General features: G+C 58.0%; 1 protein-coding gene across 2 annotated transcripts; it reads left to right on the forward strand.

Annotated features, from left to right (window-relative positions):
* The first annotated feature begins 3055 nt into the window (after positions 1-3055).
* On the forward strand, positions 3056-24508 carry RHCG (Rh family C glycoprotein). 2 transcript variants are annotated; one of them, XM_012783239.3, is made up of 11 exons: positions 3057-3338; positions 10280-10466; positions 13522-13672; positions 17298-17445; positions 18554-18720; positions 19393-19530; positions 19711-19847; positions 20140-20264; positions 20466-20539; positions 23087-23240; positions 24068-24508. In XM_012783239.3, exons 1-10 carry the CDS (start codon positions 3152-3154, stop codon positions 23225-23227), a joined length of 1455 nt encoding a protein of 484 aa, XP_012638693.1. In that variant the 5' UTR covers positions 3057-3151; the 3' UTR covers positions 23228-23240; positions 24068-24508. The 2 variants fall into 2 exon arrangements, with proteins under 2 accessions (XP_012638694.1, XP_012638693.1); XM_012783240.3 differs by lacking the exon at positions 24068-24508 and having other exon boundaries at positions 3056-3338; positions 20166-20264; positions 23087-23176.

Genomic DNA, 24508 nt, shown 5'->3' on the forward strand with positions numbered 1-24508 from the left:
GCCGGCGTGGCTCCCACACCCTGCCTCTCCCTGGCTGCGGAGAGAAACACCCTGACAGCAGGGCCACCAGTCGTCCCTGCTTGTCAAGGTGCACATGTCTTAGGAGGAAGTGGCTAATTCCTCAGGAAAACCCCTGCCCGGCCCGATGGACTCGAGCAGCAGGTTTCTCGAACCCTGGTTTCCGAGGACAAGTCAAGAGTTCCTGCCTGTGGATTGTTAGCTAAAGTGCCAGCCGGGGCTGGGGCTGGGGAGGGGCCTGGGATCATCTGGCGGGGAGGTGCATGAGACAAGGAAACCCAAAAGGCAGAGGAGGGAGGTCTACCTGTTACCCGCCCTGCAAAGCCTAGATCAAAGTTCACCTCTTCATGAAGCCCACCCGATCACCCAGGGCCACCAAGCCCTCCTCGACCATACAGTCTCCTGCTGCCTTAGCCGCTGGGGGCAAGCTTGCACCTCCTCTTCTACAGCGCAAACCGGGGGCGCCTTTATACAGCCACTTGGGCCAATACTGAGCTGGGTACGCAGTGGGTGCTCAGCCCATTTTTGATTAGTGGAATAAATGGAAAGAATTCATTCATCCACCCATTCATTCATTGGGGAAAAAATTAATGAGCAATGATCTCGAGCTAGGCTCTCCTCTAGGTGCCCTTGACATTCGAGAGTGGGGAGAAGACCACAGACAGAAACAGAAGCTCGTACTGCAGGCCAGGGAAGCCCTGGGAAGGGAGAGCGAATGGACACACGTGAGTTGGAGACCGGGGAGAGGGGAGGGTGGGGAGAGAGATCTCCACTGGGTCGCCATCCTATCAGCCCTGCCCCCCTGGCCCCGGTCTACAAGGACAGGCGGCTCTGCAGAGCTTCTGGGCCTCTCCTGACAGGTGGCCTTATGTGAGCTGCAGACAAAATGTCCCAGGTGGGGCCGTTTTTCCTAGGCTTCTGGAACAGTAGCCATTTTTTTCTCTGGAAATAAAATCGCTGGCCACTCCAGGTCAGAAACTGAGAGCTTGGTCCACCACTAGGACCAGGGCAGCCAAGGAAGGGGACAGCTGCCTGGGGCGTTCAGGAAAGGGCGGAAGCATCAGACTGCTGCGGGGCGAGGGGCACCCTCTCCAGGCCAGGGCCCGGCTGGGCAGGAGCACGGCAGAGGAATCCACGTTCCCTCCCTCCCTGCCTCAGCGTGGCCTTCCTTCGCCACCCTGTGTGCCTGGCACTCCTGCCCTCTCTCCCACTTTCCTCCCCCTGCCCCTGCGTTTGTCACCCTGCCACATACATACCCCTGCTCTACTTATCCATTGTTTTCACTTTTTGTCAACTTCCCTCAACCCTCTAGAGTGCCAGCCCCACGAGGACAAGGACTGTCACCTCTTTTGTTCACTGCCGTATCCCAGCTCCTAGAACAGTGCCTGGAACACATACTAGGTGCTAAAAGAATATTATTCATTCCTTCTTCCGTCCTTCCAGAACACTCCCAAGTTCCTGCTCTGTGCCTTACGCGGTGTCGTGGGCAGGGGAGAGACTTATAAATAAATCATTAGCCCTTAAAGGAGTTCATGTCCTCCCTTGGGAACGGATAACTCCAGAGGGCTGTGTGTCCCGCACCCACCTGGTCCCAAAGGTTCCCTGCCCTAGCCCACCCCTCAGCTTGGACCTGGAGTAACTGGGCCCGCAGAACCTGCACAGCTGAGGTTTGAAGCTGCTGCTCCTGGCTGTGGTCTCACCTCCTTCTCGAATATTGTGCAGGGGGCACAAGGTGAGGGCCCCACAGTCTGCGGGGTGCCGCAGCTCACACAGGGGACAGGGACTGTCATCGAGGTGGCCGGGAGGGCGCTAGGGTGGAAGAGAGGGTAGCTGCGGAGAGAAGGAAGGGGGCTAGGGGAGGCTCGGGAAGCAGAAGAGGGGACCTGCCAGCCCACACAGGGTGCAGACGGAGTGGGTAGAGGTGACGTCACTCCAGGGTTGAGGGTGAGGCCCTTCCTGGGTGACTTAGGTCCCGGGCAGGGCTGGAGGCAGCTGAGAAGCGATGCCACTCAGCTTGTCCAGCCAGAGAGAAAACTGCATGGGGGTGGGAAAAGGCATCAGAGGGGGCAGGCTCCCCTGGGCAGGGGCAGCCGAGGCTGGAATGGGTTGGGGAGATGACCCATTCACATCCCCGTTTCACAAGTGAGGCCTCCAGCCCAGAGTGGCTAAGAATTTGGCCAAGGTCACTCAGCAGGGGGAGGCAGACACTGGACCCAGACTTTAGGCCAGCCGTCTTGCCACCACTGCACACGTGCCTGCATAGTTTCCTCAAACTTGCTACCTTTCTCTGGAGAACCTCAAGTGGCGCATACTTTTTCTCCGGCACTGGGGCAAAAACGAACAGGTGCTAAGTGCATGCCCCATGCAGGCTGGGCTGAGCTTTGTGAAAAACTCTTTAACTGTTCCTACTGTCTTTCATACATGTTTTTTTTCCCCCTTAATACCCTTTTAGTTTAGAATAATTTTATATTTACAGAAAAGTGGCAAAGAAAGTAGCGCCCCCGTACACCTCTGCCCCGGTGGGCCCTGCAGTTAGCATCCTACGTACCCGCCGTTCGCTTGTCCCAAGTAAGAACCCAGCGTGGGAGCATCGCTGTGGGCTGAAGACTTTATTCGGATTTCACCAGGTTTCCCATTGACATCCTCTTTCTGTTCTGGGGTCCACTCCAGGGTGCCACGTGGCCTTGAGTTGTTCCTGGTCCCGTGGCCCCAGGCTTCTCTGGTCTGTGGCAGTTTCTTGCTTCCCTTGTTTTTCCGTGTGCCCTGTATGAACTTGGTGGTCAGAAGAAGCCAGATCAGGCTGAGTTATGTCGGGGGGCTCCTTCATTCTGGTCTCAGCGGGGACCAGTGGTGCCCGCTTCTTTCAGAGGCCCGGTGTCGCCCTAATCCCCGCCCACTGCCCTTTCAGCCCCTGCTCCTGCGTTTGTCCCGCAGCTCGACCCAGGGAGCTGGGGGCCCGGCCGGGTGGGGCGCCAGGTGCGAGCCGGCCCGCGGGGTCCCGCCGGTTGGCGGAGCACGCGGGCGGCACCGGGTCAGCTGTTCCGCCGCCGCGCCCCGCCCCCCGCCCGGGGCTCTTAAGCGTCCGGGCCGCCTGGCAGCGCCCGCCGAACCGCCGCCTCCGCCGGGCACCAGCATGGCCTGGAACAGCAACCTCCGCTGGCGCCTGCCGCTCACCTGCCTGCTGCTGGAGGTGGCCATGGTGGTTCTCTTCGGCGTGTACGTGCGCTACGACCTCGACGCCGACACGCACTGGGGGACAGAGAAGAAACGCAGGAACATCTCCAGCGACCTGGAGAACGAATTCTACTACCGCTACCCGAGTAAGTCCCGCCTCCCGCAGCTGCGGCGGGGCGCGCCGGTCGCGCCTGTCGCACCTGTCGCACCTGGCCGGATGGTCCGCGCAGGCTCCCAGCGGGGCGCCCGCCGCCTCTGCGGGTCGCGCTGGGACCGGTCGGACGCGCTGCCTCCTCTCCCCTGAGAAAAACTAGTAGAGAAAACTCACCGGGCCGAGCTTTGTCTTTGGCCACCTCCCCGCCGTCGGAGGCCGCCCGCACGCCTGTCAGGGAGCCCAGCGCGGCTCCCTGGAAGACCCGAACCCCACCTCCAGCACCCCCCGGTGGGCGCGCTGGCTCCCGTCCAGCTGTGCCCGGACTCCAAATAAGAGGGCGGGTCCCGTGTCAAGGGCCACAGGGATGGCTCAGGGAGGCCGTCGCGTGTGGGGCCAGCGGTGGCGCGGGCGGCCGTGACGCCCATCCTCTGTTGGCGTGGAGAGGGGGAAAAGTGCCCCTGGATTTTCTGGTCCCTGGGGTGCCGTGGTTAGGAGCGCGACCCTGACACCAGCGACCTTCTTCCTGTCACGGCTCTGCCATGAACTAGGTGGGCGGCCTTAGGCGAATGCCGACCTTGCTAAACCTCCATTTCCTCATCTGTCAAACCGGGGTAGTAGTGGGGCCTCCCTCGCCGCGGCGGGCGAGGCTGCGGCACAGTGCCGGGCGCAGTCCTCACTCCACGATGGAACACTGGCCCCGGCCGCCCTGGCGTGTGGGCGCTGGGAGAACTGGCCCAAGGTCACTCCAAGGGTCCCAGCCTCGAGACTCCCGGCCCGGGACTCTTTCCATGCCCTGGTGCTCTCTGCTCTCCCACCCCACCCACCAGCAGCCAGTGAGGATTCTTCTAGCAGCTGGTGCTCACATGGTCATAGACTGTCAGTTCTGGAAGCCACCCTGAGGCTCATTCCAACAGCCACCTTTATCAACTGCTGTTCCCTCCATGGCTGTGCTGTCTCAGCAACAGGGGGGTCCTCTGCCTCCAGAAATGACACTTTACTTAGGTCCAAGGAAATAACTGCACTCGTGCAGAATGGCAGCCTGCAGGGAAGACGTCTGAGCTTGGGGGGCTGCAGGCTCAGCGGAAGACAGCCATAGTAAGTGGCTGCCAAAAAGTTAGGGCCATCACAGCCTACCTGAATAGTTACAAGGTGCCTAGAAGAAGGGAGGTGACACCAGAGGGGTATGCCTCGTGCTGGTGACACCACAGCTTCTCCAGGGCTCTCCTTGGGCCGAGTTTTAAAAAAGATTTTGGCAGCTGTGGCCGTGGGACTCGGGCTCCTGGAAAGCCCAAGGAAGAAGCAGGACACATTTCAGGAGATGACTCGGGGCAGAAGAAGCTCTGGTTTCAGACACCTGACTGTGGCTGACATGGACCGTTCCATGAGCCAAAGCCGCCAGGCTTGCCCAGGGCCCCTGGGGACCTGCTCCTCAGAGTGAGTTCCACCTGATGAAGGACAAACTTCCCCCCAAGCAGATGGCAGTGTAGCTTTGGAACTAAACAGATCTGGGGCCATCTCTAAATGGAGCGAGCCAGCTACCTGACCGCTCTGAGCCTCGGCGTGCTCATCTATGAAGGCGGGAATGGTAAAGGACAGGATCTCTAAAAAGATTCAAGATGACAGGTGACCGGTAGGGCTCTCATCTCGTGGCATAAAGGGAAAGGACAGTAAATGCTGGTATCAAGCTTCCCCGCAAGGGAACGAGCACTCTGCCCACGAAGGTGTGTAAGTGGAGGCTCAGCTCCTGTAAGAGATGTGGCGAGGACTGTCCCCCTGAATACTAGTTTGAACTATTATAGCATTTAAATGCCTTTGTGCTCTTGCCAGCCAACTACAAAGTGATTTTATTTTATTTTTTTTGAGACAGGATCTTGCTCTGTCTCCCAGGCTAGAGGGCAGTGGCATCATCCTAGCTCACGGCAACCTCACACTCCTGGGCTCAAGCGATCCTCCTGCCTCAGCCTCCCAAAGTGCTAGGATTACAGGCGTGAGCCGCCGCGCCCGGCCACAGGTGCTTTCTGCCTGCTCCGTCAGGCAGGGCATTTATTAATATCATCTCTATTTTGTGGTGGAGGAAACACGGTTAGAGAGGGGAGCCTGACACTCTTAGCCGGCCAGTGGCACAGGCAGGTCAGAGCCGAGCCCTCCTACCCCGAGGCCCACCTGCTTTCCCTGCTCGTCTATGGCATTGCTGCCCCGACCACAGCCCAGGAGGGTTTTCGGTGCTGGTGTGGGAGCGGTGGGGCAGAGTCTGGGGGCCGTTGGGGGACGGGCCACTAGGTCTCGAAGAACAGTGCCGGCGGGGCTGGCCCCCAGGGAACGAGCACCACCCTTTCTGTGCTGACGCGGCATAGAGGAAGGCTGTGGTGGCCCGTCAGTGTGGGGAACTCTGATTTGGGGGACTTCGCCTGCTCGGTGCAGGGGGAAGCGGGAGCTAGAATGGGGGTAGAGAAGTGGGGACGACAGCTGTGTCCGGATGCCCCCTGGTGGCAGCTCTGGTGGCTGGAAGCCAGTGCGCCAGCCCCGCCCCGTCAGGGACCTCCAGGTTCTGAGCAACCTCCACCGACCCTCAGCAGTTGCCAGCCCAATGCTAAGCACCTGGTCAGCCTTGAAAGAGATAAGAGAAGCAAGAGCGCATACAATTGAGCAACTGCCAAGGAGCCAGGGCTTTGGGCGGGCCGTCTCATGCCATGTGCGCCGCAGGCCTCTGGGGCGCGCTGTGCTATCCATGCAGAAACTGCATCAGAGAGGTTGTGTCCTCCGTGAAGTTCACACGGTTTGGACCCTCAAATCATTGCCATTACAATCATTTTAGGTAACACCAAACTTTATGAAACAGAAATGAATAAACTGATACCTTTTGGTGCTAAATTAGGACTGTTTGGGAGATAAAGAGAAAGGGAGCAAGACAGTGACTCTGGAGGTGCCCAAGGAGAGTGACGCTGGTGTCTGTGCCCCCGAGGGCGGGGAGAGAAAGAGACAGCCCCGAGGGAGTCAAACAGAGAGGCAGGGCACCCAAGGAAGCAGGGGAAAAGAACAGAGGACAGACAGGGAGGAAGGACGGGAAGCTGAGGAGACCTGCTCCTGCCCGTGGGCCACAGGGAGTCCAAGGCAGCCCCAACGCTGCAGAGACCTACCCCGTCCGGCTCCCTCGGTCCTCCTCACCCTGCCGCTGCCCTGCCGCATGGCTTCTCTGTGCCCCAGGCAGCTGACAGCCCTCTCCTTAAAGGCCCTACCCCTAATGCTGTCTTTTCCCAGGGGCTCCTCCCACCTCCCTGCCAGCACCTTCCTTGTCTCATGTACAAGCTCCAGGGCTCAGCCAGTTCTCCGCTGTGTCCCTCCCTCCCCCATTCCCACGTCCCAGCTCCCAGCTCTGTCTGCAGGCCTGCCCGACCTCAGACCCCAGCGCCAGTGCCCCACAGCCAGGCTCCGTCCAGACCAGCCCTCACCCCCGTGCTCTGCTCAGATCCCCCATGGCCAATGGACCAGACCCTGCACCTCCCTGCCACACAGCACTCTCTTCCCTCAGCCCTGTGTTTGTCGACAGCCCTGCCACCCTGCCACCCAACTCCCCTCCCCGCTTCTGGAATTGTAATCTGAATTTGTCACCTCCCTTTCACACCTCTCTTCCGGTCTGTCACCCATCAGTCCTTCCCAGAATAACCATACTACCGTTCATGGGGTTTCACATACATGAGCTCAGTTTCCCCCACCGAGGTGTGTCTGCTCGTGTGAGCTCAGCGCGGCAGCTAGACTCCAAGGGCAACTCAGAAAACACAGGAGGGCAGGACGCACGGTGTCCTGCGTCAGCTCGGACCGCTCTCCTCTGGAGTGCCAGGGCCCCTGGGTCTCCTCCAGGTGGCTGCTAGCCAAGGGGTCTGTGACCTTGACCTCAGGGAAGCCTGGAGAAGACAGATGAGGGCAGATGGGCAGGCAAGGTCACGGCAGCTGTGGAGTCAGCATTGCTCCCTGCCACCTTGGCCAGGCGGCAGTGGGCACTAGTGGCCTGGCAACCCTGTGGATGGGGGTTGGGCTGGAGGGGGCTACAGCCCCACCTGCCCGTGACCCCACCTGGGCTCCTGGACTGCTGCTCAGCTGGCGTAGCTGGTGCTGCTGGGAAGACAGCAGTCGTCCATCCATCCACCGATGTCCACCGGGAGCCCGCCCTGGCGCCCTCCTGGCGCTGGGGATGCCACGGCGAACAAAGCAGGCACGGCCCCGCCTTCTTGGAGTTTTATAGGTGAGTGGGACAGACAAGCAAACAGACATACAACTTCCAGACATACAACAAGAACTGTGATCGAAAAAAGGGTGCAAGGTAGGAGAGAACCTACTTTAAACTGGGTGGTCAGGAAGGCCTCTCTGATGAGGTGGCATTTTGCTGAGATCTGTTGGCCATTCTGCGGGAACAGCATGCCAGCTGGAGGGAAGGCCACAGGCCAAGACCCTAAGTGGGCCTGAGGAGGAGGGGGAGGCCAGAGCAGCTGGAGCACAGAGGGAGGGCAGGAATGGGGACCTCAGGGATGGGGAGCAGGTTGGCGAGGAAGGGCAGGGCCCTGAAGTTTCTCTCCTTTTCTTCAACATTTTATTTGGAAATAATTTCACATTTATAAAAAGTTGCTCAGACAGAAATAGTGCAAAGAATACTATATATATTTTTAACTCAGATTCAGCTGTTTGTGCTCTCTGTCTACCCCTAGACACACACACTCGTACATGTTTTTTTCTCGAACCATTTGAGTGTCAGTTACATACATCATGGCCCTCTACCCTTAAACACTCCAGGATATTTCCTAAGAATGGGGTATTCTATCCCATAACCACAGGAATCAGCTTCATAAATTTACCTTGATACAATATCTTAATCTACTGTTTGTATCTGATTTTCTCGGTTGACCCAATAATGACCTTTATGGCACTTCCCCCTTCCCCCAACCCCGCCAAACACAGGATCCAGTCTAGAGTCAGGTGTGTTGAATTTAGTTGGCATATCTTTTAATCTGGAACATTTCAAAGGCCCTTTCTTTGTCTTTTATGCATTGATATTTTTCAAGAATATAGCCTCAGCCCTTTTTTTTTTGAGACAGAGTCTCACTTTGTTGCCCAGGCTAGAGTGAGTGCCATGGTGTCAGCCTAGCTCACAGCAACCTCAAACTCCTTGGCTCAAGCAATCCTCCTGCCTCAGCCTCCTGAGTAGCTGGGACTACAGGCATGCGCCACCATGCCCGGCTAATATTTTGTATATATGTTAGTTGGCCAATTAATTTCTTTCTATTTATAGCAGAGACGGGGTCTTGCTCTTGCTCAGGCTAGTTTTGAACTCCTGAGCTCGAGCAATCCACCCATGTCGGCCTCCCAGAGTGCTAGGATTACAGGCGTGAGCCACCGCGCCCGGCCAGCCTCAGCCCTTTTTAATAGCATGTTCCTCACGTTGTTTGTCTGGTGTTTTCTCGTGATTAGATTGAGTTATACAATCTTGGCCGGGATACCTTATAGTGACATGTCCTTTCCAGGGTATCACATGTAGAGGTACACAATGGCCCTTCATCCCTCATGGGTGATGTTAATTTTGATCACCCAGCCAACGTGCAGCCGAATTTCTCCCCTGCATGATGACTGCTGTCTTCCCTCCCTTGCAACTAATAAGCAGCCTCTAGAGAGAGTCCTGCGGCTAATCAAAATATCCCCCTGCGTTTAGCATCCACCGATCGAATCTGTACTGTGAAAATGTTGATTTTCTAACTCCAGCGCACCCTCTGCCTTTAGCAGTGGCGCCCTCAGCCTTCTCCTGTAAGCAAGAGCCCTCTCTGCGCCCGCATTTATTTGTCTGCCTGTTTATTGTCAGTGTGAACTCATGAGTGCCCTATTTTAAGGGTTTTAATTCGTCATGGCACATAACTAGTTTGGTGCTCGAACTTGTGTCCAGTTTGGCCAGTGGGAGCCCCTGCGTCCCAGGACGTCCGCCCTGCCTTTCCGTGTGTTGTGCTGCTGCGGCTCTCTTTGATTCTCAGAGCCCTTTCTTTGCGTTCCGCTGCTTCCTTGCAGTCTAGAACCATGCCATGTCGGTGCCGCGGGGGCAGCTGAGATCTTTCTAATCTCTGTCCCTTTAGTTTCACTGTGGAGAGAACTGAGGCTCTGAGAGGGGAAAGTGGCTTGCTAAGGCCACACCGTGAGCTGGCAGAAGAGTTGGGTCCGAACTCCGAATTAGGCCGTGCCTGAGTAACAATAAATAATGACACCTGCCATTCTGATCGCCTAGTGTGGGGCAGACACGGAGCTAGATACACATCTGCATCGAATCCCTGCAACCCTGTGGGGTGAGCATTACAGAAGAAGTACCTTTCCCAGAGTCTTCCATCCAGGAGACGAAGGAGCTGGAGTCCAAAGTCAAGTCTCAGTGACGCCGGGCAGTGTATTTGCTAAAGGTGGTGGATGTGGGGACCAAGGCTCTCCTTGGTCAGATGAGCACTGGCCTGCAGCAGAGGAAAGGGGCTGTGGTGGACAGGGCAAGCCACCGTGGCCCCAGAGCGTCTGGGCTCTCGACACTAGACTCCGGGTGCAACCCACGCCTGGCCCCAAATTCGAATGCCTGGCTGCCTGGGCCAGCAGAGCCACCAGGGCAGGAGGGTGGAACGGGAGGGGTCATTGCCTGAGGGGGCGCGCTCTAGCCCAGTGGATGACATGGTCTAAGGTGGAGGCTGACCTCAGGTCCCCCCAGCCCAGCCCCTTCCAGAGGCCCTCATGACAGGATGTGGGGAGAGGAGCCACTGCTGGCTGCACCCTGCCCCAGGGTTCGGGGATCGGGGAAGGGGGCTAGGGCGGTGGTGGAGCCCGGCCAGGCAGGGGCGGGGGAGAAGGGCGCTGCCCGCGCTGGCCAGACCTAGTGCCTGGGCGGGCGTGGCGAGGGCTCTGCAGGTGGCACTCTCCCCGCAGGCTTCCAGGACGTGCACGTGATGGTGTTCGTGGGCTTCGGCTTCCTCATGACCTTCCTGCAGCGCTACGGCTTCAGCGCCGTGGGCTTCAACTTCCTGCTGGCGGCCTTCGGCATCCAGTGGGCGCTGCTCATGCAGGGCTGGTTCCACCACGTAGAAGACAGATACATCATCCTGGGCATCGAGAAGTGAGCACTGAGCGGGTCCAGGGGGGACGGATGGGGCGGGGCCTGGCAGGGGGTGGCGTGCCCGGGGGTAGCAGGTAGATCGTTGGCTGTATGACTGCTCCCCCTCCAGGCCACGTAGGCCTGCCACATACATGCACTTGCATGCACGTATGTACACACACACACACACACACAGCTTCCTGATCCACACCTCTCCAGGGTGGGAGTTCTAAGGCGTCCAGGTGCCGGGCCGCGGGAGGGCCTCCCTCCTACTTGCGACAAAGGCTGCCTGGGGCTGGGCCCAGGCCCTCCACCCTGGCACATGACAACTACCCAGCCCTGTGCCTTGAGAGACCCCAGCCCGGGAGGGGGAGCCAGGATGCCTGAGCCAGCCTCAGAGGTTCCTGGTGGCGGCAACGCTGGGGAACCCAGCCAGGTGGATGCCCCGCCCCGCCCCACTCGCCCCAGGGAACCGGCATTGGAAAGAGCTGTGTGCGCCAAGTTTAGGGCTGAACCCCCTCCCCACCTCGGCCTCCAAGGGTGGGGCACCCTACCCGCGTCTCTTCTCACGTCCATCCTTCCGAGGGCTTTTCTCTGTGATAACCTGTTGGTCTGATGGGCAGCATCAGCCCTTCCCGTCAGGTAACTCAGTCCCTCCCTCTGTTCGGGGTGACCTGCAAGCCTCAGCACGCTTCCCCACCCCACAGCTCCACCACCTGGTTATAAAGTGCGTTCGCCCACCGCCAACTTGCCAAAAATCAACCGCACAGCAGTCAGCTCACTGGATTCACTTGCCAAACTCTCTATCCTACGGCAACTCATGAACCCTATAGCAGTTGTGTTGCATGGGACTGAATCGAGAGCCTTTGGGAGAATTTTCCCAGTTCCAGCCAATTTTTGGTTTATGGGAGGTTCTTCTAAAGTCCAGTTTAGACAGTCTTCTATTTCTGCAGACATGTTTGGGGAGGGAAGTGAAAAAAAAATTTTTTTTTTAATTTTAAAAAAAGAAAAATATTTCTGCAGACATATGACAAGTTTGGCTAAATAAAATTTTCTTTAATTTGAGAAAGTCATCGCTGGTGTGTGGAAATTAACATTCATTAGCTTGCTCACAAACTAAGTCCACAGAAAGGGCTGAGGGGCAGAGTGGCATAAATCCGCATTCAAAGGGCAAAGCCCTGCTATTTCACACAGGGCACCAACCAGGCATCATGGGCCAGGTGTCCGAAATTGAAAATGCATGCCAAATGTTTGCAAAAGAGTAATTTACTCAAGCCAATTAATGCATCCATGAATCAAAAGAAACAGGAAAGATAGTTGACTAGATACGTGTTGGAATGAATAAATCAGTCTTTTTGCAAATAAAATCCTTGACGTGCATATTACCCGGAAGTTCAAAATACACAAGGAACTCACACTCCCAAGCCATAGACCCAAAGTATAAAAACACCTCTAATACGTTTCATTTGCCACCTCAGAAAAATTGCTATGGCTAAATTGCTATGGCTAGAAAGTATAAAATTTTTTTAACAATCTTCAAAGAGGGCAACTTGGTCACTTGAAACACTGAGTTTTAGCGAACTGGCTTTTGGGGAATTGATTTTCAGCAGCTGACCTGGAGCCAGTTTTCTGGTGCTCAGGGCTGGGATGAGAATGTTGTCCCCAGACCTGACCTGTGGACCCAGAGATGTGGACCTGCCTCCTGGCTTCTGTCCTGTCCCTGCTGAAGAGTCCTCCAGGTCTCGCCTGTTACTCTAGGGAACCGCCCCTCTGCAGGCCCCGCCCACGCCTCCTCCGGCCCTCCCTCCCGAGGTGTGGCATCAGATCTCCATCCCCCAGGTGTGTCCTCTCTCTCTCTCCTCGCTAATGGTCGCTTCCAACACGATGGGTCTTCTGGCTGCAGTTATGGGACCTTGGGCAAGTCACTCAGCCTCTTTAAGTCTCCGTGTCCCGTCTACACGCTGTGGCTAATAACAGTACCTGTCCCGTGCGGTTCAGGTATGGCACCGGAGCGCATGGCAGTGCTTAGCAGGTATTCCAGTGCCTAGCACTTAGCAACCGCCATCATTCAGCCAGGCCCTGCCCTGGGCCGTGGGGACACAGCGGTGAGCAAGGCCGTGCTGGGTAGACGGTCCAGTGAGCACTCCGTCTCGGAGGGACCCTGGCCCCATTCCACAGACCGGCTTCCACATAGCTTACCTCTTACCCCTCGCCCGCTTCTCTCTTTCACACACACACCTCTGAGCGGGGTGGGGGGTCTCCTCTAGTCCTGACAGCCTTGAGGAAGTAGCCCCTCCTATCCCCACCCCCGACACCTCCCGTGCCAGAGAGGGTCTGCCCTGGAACCCCGAAGGCAGCTCTGCCGCGGGCAGGGAGCGGGAACCAGGGTCTGCCTCGGCCACACAGCACCCTCCTCCTGTCCACCTCTTCATCAGCCTGCACTCTCCCCGTTGACCTTCCTGCCCCCTCCCTCCGCCCAGTCCCACCCCAGCTGCCTACTTCCCGCAGGGAGGCTCTCCCTCTTCCCTGGACATAGCTCCCCTCTCGCAGGTCGCGCAAACCCAGGCAAGGCCCTGGGGGCCAGCAGGAGCGGTGTGTGCAGAGAGAGAGCTAAGGGTCTGCAGCAGAGACCGTGTGTGGTGGGAGGAATCGGGAAGGCTTCCTGAAGGAGGAGGCCGTGAGAAGAGGTTCTGGAAGGGCAGGTGGAAGATAGAGGGCAGGGCAGGGCCCCGGATACGGGGCGTGTTCAGCAACGCCCGCCAGAGCGCACGGGTGCCTTGAGCACACGCTGCCTGCGCGGGGCGGGGGCGGGGACGGGCTGCGGTGGAAGGGGCGGCGCCTAGCGTGTGCCGCTGCAGCGCTGCGCACCTCACCGTGTTGTTTCTCTCAGTTCTCGGAGTAGCCCTACATGTTATGTGCCCGTTATTGCAGGTGGTGACACCGAGGCCCAGAAAGGTTAAGCCATAGGCCCAAATCCATAGCCGATCAAAGTGCAGTCAAAGTCCAGACCCAAACCCCGGGCTTGGAGTGGCACCTCCTGCTGTCGCCCAGCCCTGCCTGGCCTGTCTCCCCGCAGCCTCATCAACGCGGACTTCTGCGTGGCCTCTGTCTGCGTGGCCTTTGGGGCGGTCCTGGGCAAGGTCAGCCCTGTCCAGCTGCTCATCATGACTCTCCTCCAAGTGACCCTGTTCACAGTGAATGAGTTCATCCTCCTCAGGCTGCTGGAGGTGAGCAGGGCTCAGAGCAGGGGTGGGGGAGGGACCTGGGGTGATGGCAGGGGGATGGAGATAGAGCTGGGAGTCACGCCAGCCCGGCAAGTCACTGAGCCTCCTGAACCTCAGTTTCCTCATCTGTAAAGTGGGAGTAATGGCATCCACCGAGCCGGTGCAGCAGTTCACCCAGCGTATCAGCCCAGCATCTGGGCAGGGCAGGGGGGGTCCTTGAATATCGGGGTGTTCCCTCCTTTCTCTTTCCCACACATCAGATGGAAGGAACGAGACGTTCCTGCACATACTCTCGCATGCATACCACATTTCCGGATTGCTCTGCTTAAAAAAAAAAAAAGGACCCAGTGTGCTGAGTGGCACCTTACAGATGTAAGGATGGGTCTCAGGGGAGTGGCCAAGGTGGCACGTCCAGCTGCACAAGCTGTGTACTGCACAACCCAAGAGGTGCCATTCACATAGGTTATGGCATGCTGTCACCTGGGGTTGGTCAATGCAGTGGCCCAGTTAGGGGGTATCTTAGATCTCTGACTCTATCTCAGAAACCTCCTGGGTGCCTTTGAGCAGTTAGGGCGGAGGGTGGGTCATTCAGGGAAGCCACACATTTCTTTGCTCCTTCCTCTTCTGCATTTGGACTTTGCCTGGACCCCCCCTTCCTGGGGGGTGGGTAGGCCACCCTAGATTCAATCATTCATTTTGTCATTTTTTTCAGCCACCAGACTAGTCCAAGCCACCATATCTCTTCCTCCTGACTCAGCTCCCTGGCTTCATCCTTGCCTCACTCACCCCCCACCCCAACCCCGGCCAGCTGTCGCCAGCAGCCAAAGTGGCCTGTAAATGACACATATAAGGCCGTCCCCCCGGTGGAGACCTACCATGGCTTTTACTTTCACTTAGAACAAACTCCAGGCCGGGCGTGGTGGCTCACGCCTGTCATCCTAGCACTCTGGGAGGCCGACATGGGTGGATTGCTCGAGATCAGGAGTTCAAAACCAGCCTGAGCAAGAGCGAGAACCCGTCTCTACTATAAATAGAAATAAATTAATTGCCCAACTAATATATATAGAAAAATTCAGCCGGGCATGGTGGCGCATGCCTGTAGTCCCAGCTACTCGGGAGGCTGAGGCAGTAGGATTGCTCGAGCCCAGGAGTTTGAGGTTGCTGTGAGCTAGGCTGACGCCATGGCACTCACTCTAGCCTGGGCAACAAAGTGAGACTCTGTCTCAAAAAAAAAAAAAAAAGAACAAACTCCAAACTTGCTGACCTCCCGTTCCGGCCCCGCCCACTCCCGTCTTCCTGCAGGGCCTGGCCGCAGTGTGCTGTGCTGTCTGCCCAGCTGGGTCCCACCCAGGCCCATGCACTGGCTGTCCCCTTTGCTGGCGTGGTCACCCCCAGTCCTTCTCCTTGTTGAGGTCTCAGCACACACGTGTCCTCTGGGCCCTGCCAGACACCCCCAGGCGGTGGGGCTCCACACTGCCCAGGCACTGTCTGTCACACCCAGTCACCCTCTGTGCGGTGCCTTGGTTTTTCCTTCTTGGAGCCGCTCTCTCTCCTCTGCTAAGGGTCGGTGCCCCACACCTGTCTGTCAAGGGGATGAGTCCGGGACTCTGCGTGTCAGGGAACACTGGGGCTCCGGGACAGGCAGGTGAGCAGGGATGGGGCTCAGAGTCTGGTGAGGACCAGGAAGTGAGCAGGCAGTGACCACGCACTGCACCGTGATGTGGGCGCGCTGAGGGCCGGGTGGCCCCGAGGGGGGTGCCTAAACCAGCCTGGCCGGTCAGGGAGGCTTCCTGGCGGAAGAGAAGTCAAAGCGGGAAGTCAGCTAGCAGCTGACCAGGCAAAGGAGCAGCAGGGGCGCTGGGGGCAGAGGGCGCTGCGTGGATGGGCTGGAGGCAGGCCCAGGCCCAGGGCGGCCCCAAGGCTCCGTCCAGCTGGACAGGGGCTGCGCTGAGAGGGGAGTTTGGAGGGGTGACGGGGCGGGACTCCTGGGGACTGCGCTGAGGCATCTCGACTGCATCGTGAGGGCAGTGGGGAGCTAAACAGGGAGGCGACATGGGCAGACATGTGTAAAGGAAACGCCACTTTGGCTGAGGCCTGTAGAACACTTGGGAGGCAGGAAGCCCGGTTGCAAGGCTTCTCCTGGCCATGCCCGTGAGAGGTGGTGGGGCCTGGACCGGCCTAGTATGGGGAACAGAAAGTGGAGGATTCAAGAGCTGGGGTGGCTGCCTCACAGGCCTCGGGGACTGAGCGGGGGAGGGGTGCACGCGGAGAGAAAGGAGCGAGGCTTGTAGCGGGGTGGGCCGTGGGGCCAGGCCCTGAGTTCTGAGATGGCTGAGAAGGTAGCATCTTGGAGGGTAAGTTAAGAGGCAGAGAAAGCTCCTTTGACCCCCCCAAAACCCTGCCCGGTCTGCTACGGAAATTCTCTTAATGCATACCGGTCTCTCAGCCCCCCTCTGAGACAAGTGTAAACACAGTAATCATTGTTGACAGGACTGTAGCACTTGCCCTCTGCTCGGCCCCATCTAAACCCTGTACTTGAATTAACTCTTTAAATCTTCATCTCTGACATAGGCACACTTATTACCCCCATTTTACAGATGAGAAAGCTGAGGCTCAGAGAGGTTAAGGGGCTCACCCAAGGTCACACAGCTAGTAGAGGCACCCACGAGGCTGAGAGTCAGGAAACCCCTGTCAACAGCTAGCTGTGAGAGCTTGGATCACAGGGGTTTCCCCATCTGGAGTGAAGGAGTGAGTCTGTGATTCTGGTCCCCCAGGGTTGGTTCTGAGTGGGGAGGAAGAGGAGGCTGAAGAGGGGGGAGGTGAGTGAGGGGCGTGAGGGAGGGGGCTAACATCAGTCAAGCACCTGTTGAGTTCCAGGCCCTTGCCAGGGGCCTTGCACACTGTCTGCTTTGATCCTGAGGACAGCCCCGCTAAGCCACTCTGACCCCCACTTTGTAAATGAGCAACCTGAGACCTAAAGCAGTCAAGTGAGAGGTGCAGAGGCCAGACGAGGAGGGGAACAACTCTGCGTGCTCTGACTTCGGGGGACTGGAGGGGGGAGGGCAGGGCTGGGGTGGGTGGTGGGAGGTTTTCTGGGAGATGGCGCACAAGAGCATGACACAGTGCAGGGAGGAGGTGGGTAGTGGCAGTCTTGGGGGGCTGTTGAACCAGGAGTGATGGTGTGAAATGGAATGTGGACAGGGGAGACCCAGAGGGAAGGGGAGAGTCCCCAGCAAGTCAGACAAGGCAGAAGCTGGTGGGTGACAGATTAGATAGAGGGCTGCCCTGGGTTCTAACTCTGCCTCATCCCTTCCAGCTGTGTGACTGAGCAAGTTCCTCTCCAAGCCTGGGCTTTCCCATCTGGGAACAGTCCCATCTGTTGGGTGAGGGTGCCCTGGCGTTTTGCTGACAGGCTGACAAACGGGGTTCGGGGATCCCCACCCTCTCCCTCTTACCAGTTGACTGGTCTGTGGGGGCCCTCAGGCTCCATCCTGCACCCCGAAGAGTCAGAGACAGCTGGAGCTCTCTGTGTGTGTGTGTGTGTGTGTGTGTGTGTTTAGGGGTGGGGAGAGCTATGAGGAGGGAGGGAGAGAAGGTGCCATATCCTGACAGGCCCTTTGCACCCCAGGTGAAGGATGCAGGGGGCTCCATGACCATCCACACATTTGGTGCCTACTTTGGGCTCACGGTGACCCGGATCCTCTATCGAAGCAATCTAGACCAAACCAAGGACAGACAGAGTTCTGTGTACCACTCGGATCTCTTTGCCATGATTGGTGAGATTGGTGAAAGTGGCCGTGATGGGTGGGGGCCTCCATGATGGGTGAAAGTGGCTATGATGGTGAGGGACTCCATGATGGGTGAAAGTAGCCATGATGGGTGAGGACCTCCATGATGGGTGAGGGTCACCATGATAGATGAAAGTGGCCATGATGGGTGAAGACCTCCATGATGGGTGAGGGCCACCATGATGTGTGAAAGTGTCCATGATGGGTGAAGACCTCCATGATGGATGAGGGCCTCCATGATGGGTGAGGGCCGCCATGATGGGTGAGGGCCACCATGATGGGTGAGGACCTCCATGATGGGTGAGGACCTCCATGATGGGTGAGGGCCTCCATGATGGGTGAGGGTCTCCATGATGGGTGAGGGCCACCATGATGGGTGAGGACCTCCATGATGGGTGAGGGCCACCATGATGGATGAGTACCTCTGTGATGAGTTCAGGCCACCATGAACACACTTGATCTCTATGTGGTCTGGTGGGTGGCTGCCAATTCCCTCTGGGGGAAGGGCAGAGGGAGTTTTCCTGTAGACACGTTGGGATCCCAGGTGTCTGTCCCTCTTCCCCATGAGGGTGAAAGAAAAGAAGTTGGTCACTCATCCTGTGTTTTCCCTAGAATGCCCCAAGGCAGACATGGTGGCAACCAAAAACTGGTCACTACATCCCTGGGCTGGGGCAAGGTGTGCACTCCTACTTCCTCTGTCCACTCATTCCAGAGAACACGTATTGACCCTACCCATTTGGGTCTCCTAAAACCCAGCCCTGCCCTCCAGGGGCTCTTCCTAGTGTAGTGGAAGTGACGGCAGTGCCACCCGGATAACCTCCCTGTGAGGGAGAAAAGATCCTCCCTCTGAGAGCCGTGGGGCAGTGGGGTCAGGGGAGACTCCTGGAGCAGCGCGGAGGGCTGGGCAGGGGGCAGGGAGGTGCGGGAGGCAGGGGGCCTTCCAGGAAGAGCCCTGCGTGAGCAAAGCTGCGGAGGTGGGAACAGCCGAGCTGTGGGGGTCAACTGACACCTCTAGGCAGGATCTCGGCCTGGGTTCTGCGGGGCCCATCTGATGCCTCTCCTCCTGGGCGCCCCGACCCCGTTTGGTCTGACCCAGGCACCCTCTTCCTGTGGATATACTGGCCCAGCTTCAACTCAGCCATATCCTACCACGGGGACAGCCAGCACCGAGCCGCCATCAACACCTACTGCTCCTTGGCAGCCTGCGTGCTCACCTCGGTGGCGATGTCCAGCGCCCTGCACAGGAAAGGCAAGCTGGACATGGTGAGCAGGGGGCCCCGGGGGGAGGGGCGGCCGCCTGGGCTGGCAGACGCCAGTCACCACGCCCTGCCGACAACTCTGGGGAGCAGGCGGCACCGGGATCATCGCACCCATACGCAGATGAACAAACTGGGGCTCAGGGTGAGATGCTCCTCCCGAGAGCATAGCCAGTTTTCAGGAGAACCCGGAACCGGATTCTCAGAGGTTCGGCTTTGTGGGCTGTTCTAGATGAGCTGGTTCCTCCTCCCCGTTGTCCTGCCACAGCCCCAGCTGCGGGGCGCTTCCCCTGTGCCAGGCTCTGAGCCTCTGGAGAGCACCAGCTGGCGCATGGGTCTGTCTGGACCTCACGAGTGCCTGACATGGACATGCACGCACATCGAGAACATTTCGACGTGCGAGTCTAGGCACTCAGGTGGACGTGGCACACATAAGGCGAACACACGATTGCTCTCAGGGCTCCCCGGCGTGTGCACACGGAAAATGCCCAGGCCTGCTGGGTGGGGTGGGTGGTGCATGCAGAGAACACGGGGTGGCTGTACCAAGCCCAGGCCAAGGCTAGAGCCCTCTGCAGGCTCCCAGGGCCCGGGTGGCACTCTTGCACCTCGAGTGAGCCCCTCCAGGCCGGTGCTCCAGGGAGAGGACTGAGTCCCTGCCCGCTCTGCCCGCCCTTCCCAGGTGCACATCCAGAACGCCACGCTGGCGGGAGGGGTGGCCGTGGGCACAGCTGCTGAGATGATGCTCATGCCCTATGGCTCCCTCATCGTCGGCTTCTTCTGCGGCATCTTCTCCACCCTGGGTTTCGTGTACCTGACGGTGAGGCCCTGGGCCAGGGGCTGGGGGCTGGAGAACGCTGGGGTCTTCGTGTTCCCGACACTGGGGCCGGGGGTCCTAGGCAGGGGCCTCTTGGCTGGAACATCCTGGGCCCCTGCGTGTGGCGGGCCCCACACCCCTGCTGCAGCTTCCGGCCTGAGCAAACCCACCTCCCCTCTGCAGCCATTCCTGGAGTCCCGGCTGCAGATCCAGGACACGTGTGGCATTCACAACCTGCATGGCATCCCTGGCATCTTGGGCGGCATCGTGGGGGCTGTGACGGCGGCCTTTGCCAGCCCTGAAGTATATGGAAAAGAAGGGTAAATGTGGAGGGGCGGGTGGGGCGGTGGAGGACGCCCTCCTTCCCTCTCCACCCCTCCCGCCTGCCTGCCTGTCTCCCCTCCTTCCCCGCTTGGCCCGGTTGTTTCCTAGGCCTCTCCCTCTCCACAAGGTCTAGAGGCCACCTGCTACGTCCCCCACCCCCGAGTTGTAGACGGGGAGGCTGAGGCCCGGGGTTCGGTGAGCCTTGGCGCCCGCTCACATCTGTGGGTGGCGGTCAGGGGTTCCTTGGCCTCTCTGTGGGCCCTGACCCGCCCCCTGTCTCCACCCCAGGCTTGTCCATTCCTTTGACTTTCAAGGTTTCAAGGAGGGTTGGACCACGAGAACGCAGGGCAGGTTCCAGGTTTTTGGCCTTTTGGTGAGCCTGGCCATGGCCCTGCTGGGCGGCATCATCGTGGGTGAGTGACAGCGGCGGGGCCGGAGCCTGGGGGCTGCGGTGGGGCTCCCTGGGTGGGGGACCCAAGGGCATGTGCCAGATGCTGCGGTGGGACCTGCAGACCCGGGCCTCAGCCCAGGGCATCTCCCCAGCCGAGGGAAGGAGCTGGGGCAGGTGGAGAGAAAGTGTTTCCCGACCTCCTGTGACCGCCAACTTTATTTAGGATTAATTTTGAGATTGCCGTTCTGGGGACAAGCTGCTGACGAGAACTGCTTTGATGATGCAGTCTACTGGGAGGTGAGTTCTAGGGACTTGGCCCGGCACAGGGGCAGCTGCCTCCCCCACCCCCCACCACATCAGCTGGGCTGGGAGCCAGAAGCCGGGGTTGGGGACAGAGCCTGGTCATCCTGCTCCTTCATCTGGGAGGCTGTCTCCTGTGAGTTGAAGACTCTTCCCTCCCTTCTCCTTCCTCCTCTCCGGGCCCCGGGGCTTGGAGGGAGCAGTGTGTACCTCTCTTTTTACACACGCCAGGGGATGACAGAAACAACCCACAGTCGGGGCAGCAGCCGAGGTTCACTCCTGTCCCTAAGGCCTCAGTCAGCTTTATTCTAGAGCAGGATTCGCATGGTTTGGTCCCCAGTGCAGTCCCACCCAGACCTCCTCAATCCCAAGCGAGGGGTTGGGGCCCAGCACTCTGGTTTAACAAACCTTCCGGGTGATTCTGGTGAAAAACACCCGAGAACCACTGCATTTGCCCAGTGGGTTTCGGCCCTTAGGTGCGCATGGGAGTCACCTGGGGAGCTTGAAAGCATTGCAAAACCCAGGCCTCAGCCGCAGAGACCAGGGTTTATTTGGTCTGGGGTAGGGCCTGCGTGGTGGAATGTTTTAAAAAACTTCCCAGGTGATTCTAATACGCAGCCTGGGCTAGGAATCGCAGCACAGTGCTCAACCAGTCTCCATGAGAGCCACCTGCAGACCTTGTAAAAATGCAGCTTCCCAGGAGCCAGCCAAGGGGTTCCAATTCAGTAGCGCCCGGGACCCTGCAAGTCACGAGCTCCCAGGTGATTCTGATACAGGAACTGCCTTCTGTGACATGCCGCCACTCTCAGCATCTAGAGGAGTGTCGGCACAAAAACCCAACCGGAGAAACCTTGTTCTAGGAGCTGAAAGGAGTAAAATGTCGCAGAACTCAGTTCCTTTAAAAACACGCTGCGATTCGGGCCTTCTGTGACCCCAGGCAGGACTGTCCCCATGAGTCGCTGGAGGGGCAGGATGGCAGAGCGCGCTGGTGACAGGGTGAGGACCGGCTTGTGTCTGTGGTCCTGGGGACGAGGGACTGCCTGTAATTGTCTTTCCTTTGACTCTGTATTTTTAAAACCATCCCAGAAGTTTTCAGGGTAATTCTAACTCATACCCACTATAAACCGATTTCATTTACATAACTAATAAGTCTTCCAAATTAACTCTTTTTCAATTTGTGTTCTTAGTTTAAAAGTGTCTAGAGGTTCACTAAACAAAGCCTGGAACTAGAGACAAATCGAAATCACGTCACCCTAATGCAAGCGCTGTTAATCTTTTTTGGTATATTTCCTCTCTGTCTCTTGCCCCTCCGTGCAGATCCTTGCTACACAGTGGCGAGCACGTTATCCACCCAGTTCAGTGCCCTGCTCTTTCTCTTGGCCTCTCTGTCATAAGAATTATTCCGTGTTATCACATTCTGAATAAACTTTCTTTTTCCCAGCATAATTATTTTCATTCTATATTTAAAGTCAGAACTTAAACTACTTTAGACACCACAAGTGGAAACCACACGGATTTCCCGCTAATGAAATAAATCAGAAATGTTATCAGTTCCCACGTGTAGAAGCTCCCTCTTGGTTCTGTTTTGATCTTTATGATTTATTCCAAGTTCGCACCTCCTGAGTTACATACCTTGCGCAGTACTATTGTCCCTAGTACCCTGGGGGGAGGGGTTGGTCCCGGGATCCCCCGCTGTATCAAGTTCCTGATACAAACGGAGCAGTATTTGCACGTACACGCACCCTCCCATGTAATTTAGGTCATCTCTAGATTACTCCTAATACCTAATACAACGTAAGTGCTGTTTTGTTTTTTACTTGTATTTTTTTATTGTTGCTTTTTCTGAATGTCTTTGACCCACGGTTCATTGAACTTGCGGATATGGAGGGCCGACTGTACTTGGTTGGCAGGGATGCACCTCCGTGCCAGCGGAAGTGCACACCATGAGGCTGTCCCTGAGGCCCCTAGGTGGTTCCCTGGGGAGGTGAGGTGGCTTCCCAGAGGGTAGGCATGAGACAGATGAAGCCAAGGCAAGGCTGGGCCGCCCACCCACACTCCACCCTCCACCCACTTCTGGCATCCCCCGCACCTCCCCCTACCCCACTTTTGGACCTGTCTGCAGTTCCGGGAGTTTGCCATGCTGCCTCTCACCTGGCTTCTGCCCCTCACCTGGCGCACTCCTGCCCATCTTTCAAAAGTGGGTTCAGCACAACCTCCCAGAATCTCCCCAGGCTGGGTTAAAATCCTATTGTGTGCCTTCACAACTCTTGTTGTCACTATGTGTTTCACTGCAATGCCTCACCATTGCTCTCATGGGGCAAGGACCCTGTCTCATCCCTGCCTGGCCCCAGCACCTAGGACGGTGCCTAAGGTGCGGCAGGGGCGGGATACCTGTGGCATGTGATCTTCACGGTGACCACAAGGTGGCGCCCGCCACACACCATTTGCAGCTCCTGGCTTGCTCAGGCCGTTCTAGTTCCACCACCGACAGACACCCTGCCGGGCCTGGGACAGGGCTCTCAGAGTTGCCTCCTCTCTCTGCAGATACCTGAAGAGAAGAGCCCTGTCCACATCCACGATGACCCCGCTCTCAAGCCAGGGCTATACTCACCACCCCTGGTACCCGCGGTGCCCACGGTATCTTCGATACCCGTAGCAGCCTCAGCAATGCCCCTGGTACCCTAAGCTCCCAGGGCAGGTGAGAAGTAGGGAAGCCTGGGCTTGGCTTGTCCCTGGGGGATGACAGGCAGGTTCTCCCAGTGGGGGCCCCGCTCTCAGACGCCACCAGCACAAGGGCACAAAGCACGCCTGAAGAAATGAGGATATGAGCTTCTAAGCCCCTGCCTGCGGTGCAGCGAGCACGCGTGGAGTCAGGCCGCACGCGTGCTGGACACACAGGGAACGTGCGGAAGGCACGGAAGGAGACCTGGGGCACGCTTGGCTTTGCGACCATGCTTGCCGGCTGTGTGACTTTGAGAACCTCTTCACCCCAGAGACTGAGCCTCAGTTTCCTCACCTACACAAGTAGAGCTGACAGGTCTGGCTCTATTCAGTTGACCAGTGCAGACAAGACCCTCCCTCGCTCCCTCCTTCCCTCTTTCCATCAACTACCATTTCTCTGCCTCTCTGCGGGGTGCACCAAGCCCTTGCCCGTGGCTGCCGCCGCTGCTAACCCTCCCCAGATCTCTACAAGGCAGATGTGGCCACTTCCCTCTTCTTAATGGACGAGGCACTTAAGGCTCAGAGAGGTTCGGGCTCTTCAAGACCACACAGCAGTCAAGTGGGGGACCTGGGGTCTTTGTAGGTCATTGCCATTGTTCTTATTATTTTTATTTGACCTCCTTGGGGGCCAGAGCTTAGAAATAGCTGGGTCTGGAGTGAGAGGCCGAGTGACGCGGCAGGAGAGGATGTTAGAGCTCTAGGGAAGAGGCAAGGTTGTGACCAGTTGCTTCTGACATCAGCCCCATGTCAAAGGCTGCAGCAGGACCCGGCAGTGACCTGGGGCTCTCGGCTGCCTCCCTGCAGGTTCCGCAGACTGTCTGGGGGCTCCAGAAGATGCTGGCGCTGACCTCTCGGAGGACACAGAGAAGCAAGCGGCACCCCCGCCTGCTGGCATGGCCTCAGGGTGCCTCCACCTGCTCCCCTTCATCCCAGGGGACCCGCCTGGAAATGGAGAAGGGAGCTGCGGATGAACTGGGCATCCCAGCCAGGCCCGGCTGCAGGAGGCCTGCCCACGCCTGGGGGCTTGGCGGCCACAGACGCAGAAAAGCAGAGTGGGCTGGGGGCTGGGGCCTGGGGCAGGCCTGAGCCCCGGGAGACAACTCAGCGGCCAGCCACCAGCCATTAGGCTCTTCCACCCCTGCCTGCCCTCGGCCAGCACCTCCCCTGCTCCCTGGGTCCCCCAGGTCCCTCTGTGCGTGTAGGTGGCAGCCTCTGTGAATAAACATGCTTGGCATTCTTTATAGA

This window comes from Microcebus murinus, chromosome 7, assembly GCF_040939455.1.
Source record: "Microcebus murinus isolate Inina chromosome 7, M.murinus_Inina_mat1.0, whole genome shotgun sequence".
Classification (NCBI taxonomy): domain Eukaryota; kingdom Metazoa; phylum Chordata; class Mammalia; order Primates; family Cheirogaleidae; genus Microcebus; species Microcebus murinus.

Bases quoted from the DNA above. Each gene is read 5' to 3' on its own strand.
- RHCG (XM_012783239.3), top strand. From the start codon at position 3,152: ATGGCCTGGAACAGCAACCTCCGCTGGCGCCTGCCGCTCACCTGCCTG. The intron at 10,467-13,521 runs GTGAGCACTGAG...GTCTCCCCGCAG, and splicing joins ATCATCCTGGGCATCGAGAA to CCTCATCAACGCGGACTTCT. The intron at 19,531-19,710 runs GTGAGGCCCTGG...TCCCCTCTGCAG, and splicing joins TGGGTTTCGTGTACCTGACG to CCATTCCTGGAGTCCCGGCT.